Source organism: Etheostoma cragini, unplaced genomic scaffold, assembly GCF_013103735.1.
Source record: "Etheostoma cragini isolate CJK2018 unplaced genomic scaffold, CSU_Ecrag_1.0 ScbMSFa_4663, whole genome shotgun sequence".
Classification (NCBI taxonomy): Eukaryota; Metazoa; Chordata; class Actinopteri; order Perciformes; family Percidae; genus Etheostoma; species Etheostoma cragini.
Window position 1 is genome coordinate 5,650 of NW_023269056.1, and position 5,117 is coordinate 10,766.

The 5,117-nt window shown below is 40.7% G+C and overlaps 1 protein-coding gene across 1 annotated transcript in view; it reads right to left on the bottom strand.

The window, feature by feature from the left end:
• Nucleotides 1-1,069: 1,069 nt before the first annotated feature.
• Nucleotides 1,070-5,117, bottom strand: part of LOC117941250 (protein NLRC5-like) — a 37,301-nt gene continuing 33,253 nt past the window's right edge. Inside the window, exons 17-21 of the mRNA XM_034866317.1 lie at nt 4,190-4,366; nt 3,599-3,772; nt 2,855-3,028; nt 2,294-2,484; nt 1,070-1,357 (exon numbers count right to left, since the gene is read on the bottom strand). Of these exons, the coding sequence (XP_034722208.1) occupies nt 1,317-1,357; nt 2,294-2,484; nt 2,855-3,028; nt 3,599-3,772; nt 4,190-4,366 (757 nt within the window). The 3' untranslated portion in view covers nt 1,070-1,316. The remainder of the gene's footprint in view (nt 1,358-2,293; nt 2,485-2,854; nt 3,029-3,598; nt 3,773-4,189; nt 4,367-5,117) is intronic.

The window sequence follows — 5,117 nt, forward strand, 5'->3', positions numbered from 1 at the left end:
TCTCCTTTAGAGTCATATAACACGCTCTGTTGTCTCCTTTAGCGTTATGTAACACGCTCGGTCGTCTCCTTTAGCGTCGTATAACACGCTTGGTTGTCTCCTTTAGCGTCATATAACACGCTTGCTGGTCTCCTTTAGCGTCATATAACACGCTAACAGCCGGTGTCCAGACGTCCGTATTTTACCAGTTCGGAGTGGGAATTAGTTGGAAATACAGAAAACGTTGACTGATAACGAACGAGTGGACCAATCGGGAGGAAGTGACACAAACATCCGACCAATAACTGCTCATGGACCAGATCACCTCAACACACCAGAAATACCTCAGAAGACGTTCTACGTGTTTAAAGTTCTGTATTTTATTAGTTGCTTTGACAACTTGTAGTCACATATTTTATTGTGAAGTTTGTATTCTTTTATTAGAGAGATTAATCTTTTTTATTTTACATTAAAATCTCCAAACTGACTGAGGTTCCAGCGAGACTCAAACCTCCAGCTTGTCCATAGTTGTTTTTTTTAGACTTAACTGAACTGCCGATGTCATGAAAGCCCATGGAATGTCTCTCCGTCTTCCCCCGGTCATTTTGTCTGCTTTCTTTGACTCTAATCTCCTTTCCTAGCCTCTCCTCTCCTTTCCTAGCCTCTTCCTTCCTAGCCTCTCCACTCCTTTCCTAGCCTCTTCCTTCCTAGCCTCTCCACTCCTTTGGGGGCCATGTTAATTTCAGTATGACACGTTATGCCTTAAACCGTTTAAATCTGAGTATGAGACCCACATCAGGTAGTAACCGAGGGTAACAACAAGCTTTTCAGGTGTTGTGCTAATCACTCCTCCAAATCAGCATTGCTTCTCCTTTTGAGGATGTAGTTCCCAGTTTGGATGCGGTTCCTTTAAAAACAGCAGGAATCTCTAAATGTCTCTTAGTGAAGGGGAGTGTGACGTCGCTGCTTTAATCCACTTCCTGTTCACAGTGTGAGTCTGATCAAGCTTTGTTCTTGTAACCTTTATTAAAAGTTAACATGAGAAGTTTTAACCCTTGAGTCGTCCTCCCGGGTCAAAAAGATGAAGCTGTTATTTTGGAGCTCTGCAGGCGGCCTCTGCGTTGGGTTATTACACAATACCAGCAAGAAGGCATCGTCTCAAACTGTCAACAGGGTTCATGGAGAGAGACTAACAAGAAGGTTCTCCCCAAAACCACTAGTCTGGTCTTTCCATTGTTGGGATTGTGAAGCGGCCAGAGTCTCTCGGCTCTACCTCCCAGTACCACGGCCCAGATAGAGGTGATGCTGCTGCTTCAACCTCTCTGGATCATCAGGACTCAGCTGGTCCTGCAACACATCCTCCTCCTGATCCCTCTGACTGAACATGGCTACCATCTAACGGGAGAAGAAGAGAAGAGAAGAGATACATGAGTGTTTCCAGAGACTCCCTCCATCAGCTGTCAGACATCCATGACTTTGCACATTTCACTGAATACACAGTGGAAATAGACTAGAAAACAAAAGGTAACGAGGTAACAAGAGACAGGAGACACAAGGGCTGGGAACAGGTGAAAGACATCAGAAAATCACAAGGATGGAAAACTAAAGGCAGGAAGTAAAACAAGACTAGACATGAAAACAAGACTATCAAAATAAAACAGGAAACAGAACTCACACAATCATAACATAGCCTACCGTTAGCTAGAAGCTATTTTCAACACAGTTAAAATGCTGACAGCTAAACGGTCTAACGTGTGTCTTTCACTGAAAGGATTCCAACAGCGTGCAGCTAAAGACACGAGGAGACGAGTTGAGCTTTGAGACAACGTGGACACTGCTGCTGTTGGAGACACAACTGAGACGGGACGGTAGTCTAGATCGTAAGGTTGTGGCATTTAATGTTGTAAAAAATACCCTTCTGCAATCTAGTGGTTCTTCTTTTTGATGTTTCACAGCAAATAACTGGTGAACATTATTACATTTTAAATAAATCATTTAAATCTGACATATGGCCTCAGCAATAAACATGTTGCTCTTTAATTGTACATTGTTTTTATTTAATTTGTTATAATTAAATACAATTTTCAAGGTAACTTTTGATAAGAGAAAACATCTGTTGTTTTGCAGTTTATACAAATACAAAGAATTTATTTTAGTAATTTTTTCGACAACTCATTCAGTTAAACAAATCGTGAGAAAATCGTATTGTGAAGTTAAAGTCGTGAATCATGTCTGATTTTGAGTTGAGTGTATCGTGACATCCCAAATACTAACTGTGTTTAGTTTGATACTGCTGAGACCAGCATGGACTGACTCCAACCCTCTACTGACCTCAGAGTCTCCAGACTACAGTCTGGACTCTTCTTCAGATCACTCAGCTGCTTCACGTCTGAATCCTTTAGGTTGTTGATGCTCAGATCCAGGTCTCTCAGATGGGAGGGGTTGGACTTCAGAGCTGAGGCCAGAGCAGCACAGCTGATCTTTGACAAACTGCAGTACAACAATCTGGATAAAGAATAAATGAAGAAGATAACAATCCATTTATTATCCAATCAGATGTGTTGATGTAGCTCAACATTACTTTGTCCTAATCAATGACCTTTCCCCTAAAATAAGGATAGTTAAAATTAGTTTTCGTTTCTATGACAGTGCAGATTAAACAAGTTATATTTTACATTAAACAAAGATACTTACTGTTAGTTACTAACAGAAACATGGACATTGGACAGTGTGTGTATGTAATTGTGTGTGTGTGCAAGTGAGTGTATGTGTGTGTGTGTATATGAAAACAAGGGAACTGATAGAAATGTAAAACTTCTGTTATGATTTAAATTTGATAAATTACACTGGACAACAGTAAAATACATGAACTGACCTCAGAGTCCCCAGTCTACAGTCTGGACTCTCCAGTCCAGCACACAGCTGCTCCACTCCTGAATCCTTCAGGTTGTTGTAGCTCAGGTCCAGGTCTCTCAGATGGGAGGGGTTGGACTTCAGAGCTGAGGCCAGAGCAGCACAGCTGATCTCTGACAAACTGCAGTCCATCAATCTGAATAAAGAATAAATGAAGAAGAAGAAGATGACAATCCATTACTTATCCAATCAGATGTGTTAATGTAGCTCAACATTACTTTGTCCTAATCAATGACCTTTCCCCTAAAATGAGGATTGTTTAAATTAGTTTTCATTTCTTTGAGCAGTGCAGATTAAACAAGTTATATTTTACATTAAACAAAGACACTAATTTTGTGGTTAGTTACTAACAGAAACATGGACGTTGGACTGTGTGTGTGTGTAATTGTGTGTGTGTGTGTGTGTGTGTGTGCGAGTGAGTGTGTAAGTGTTTGTATGTGTTTGTGTGTGTGTGTCTGTGTGTATGTGTGTGTGCGTGCGAGTTAGTGAGCGTGTTTTTGTGTCAGTGTGTGTATCTGTGTGTTTGTGTGTGAGTGTGTGTTTGTGTGAGTCTGAGTGTGTTTGTGTGTGTGTGTGTGTAAGTGTGTGTGCCTGTAAGTGTGTGTGTGTGTGTGTGAAAATAAGGGAACTGATAGAAATGTAAAACTTCTGTTATGATTTAGATTTGATGAATTACACTGGACAACAATAACACACATGAACTGACCTCAGAGTCTCCAGTCTACAGTCTGGACTCTCCAGTCCAGCACACAGCTGCTCCACTCCTGAATCCTTCAGGTTGTTGTTCCTTAGGTCCAGCTCTCTCAGATGGGAGGGGTTGGACTTCAGAGCTGAGGCCAGAGCAGCACAGCTGATCTCTGACAAACTGCAGCCCCCCAATCTGAATAAAGAATAAATGAAGAAGATAACAATCCCTTTATTATCAAATCAGATATGTTGATGTAGTTCAACATTACTTTGTCCTAATCAATGACCTTTCCCGTAAATTGAGGATTGTTTAAATCATTTTTCATTTCTATGAGCATTGCAGGTTAAACAAGATATATTTTACGTTAAACAGAGATACTACTTTCATGGTTCGTTACTAACAGAAACATGGACATTCGACTGTGTGTGTGTGAGTGAGTGTGTGTTTGTGTAAGTCTGAGTGTTTGTGTTTGTGTGTGCCTGTAAGTGTTTGTGTGTGTTTTTGTGTGTGTGTGTGAAAAAAAAAGGGAACTGATAGAAACGTAAATATTCTGTTATGGATTTAAATTTGATAAATTACACTGGACAACAATAAAATAAATTAACTGACCTCAGAGTCTCCAGTCTACAGTCTGGACTCTCCAGTCCAGCACACAGCTGCTCCACTCCTGAATCCAGCAGGTTTTTGTTGTAGCTCAGGTCCAGGTCTCTCAGATGGGAGGTGTTGGACTTCAGAGCTGAGACCAGAGCAGCACAGCTGATCTCTGACAAACTGCAGCTCTCCAATCTGAATAAAGAATAAATGAAGAAGATAACAATGCATTTATTATCCTATCAGATGTGTTGATGTAGCTCAACATTACTTTGTCCTAATCAAGGACCTTTCCCGTAAAATGAGGATTGTTTAAAACGAGTTGTTAGTTCTATGTGCGGGGCAGTTCTGATATTAGTGTTATGTTTTACTTTCTTTCTAAATACATTTTTGAATGATTTATTACATGAAACAATGTACTTTTGTGTCTTTAATTTTATCTCTCTGACTCTTAAAATGTAAACTGTGTAATTTAGGTGAGAACTAAAGAAAGTGACAATTTGAAAACAAAAATAAGACTTTCTATAATAGAAAGTAAAGAAAGTAAAGAGCGAAACATGGACAGCACTTCTGCTGCTCTCATTTCAAACCACAGACTGAGGCTATCCTCATCACCACTGTCATCTTCATCAGCACACAGCTGACTGACTGAGAGCTCTGCTTCATCCTCATCATCTTCATCACTGGATCAGATGTGCACTGAGCAAAGAGAGATGCAGCTTCTCTTCATCTGAAATGTAATCTATTACCTCCCCGTCCAAACATGTGTGCAGTGCATCATTTCTGATCCTGTTTACCGTCAGGACCCAAAGTGACATCATTTAGTGACAGGAAGCATCAGACACATGTTGAGGTTTCACCTTGTTGGCGACAGATCAGACTGAAGAGACTTCACACATCTGGAGACATGCTCCACCTCCCTGCTGCTGGTATGAGAGGGGGGGGG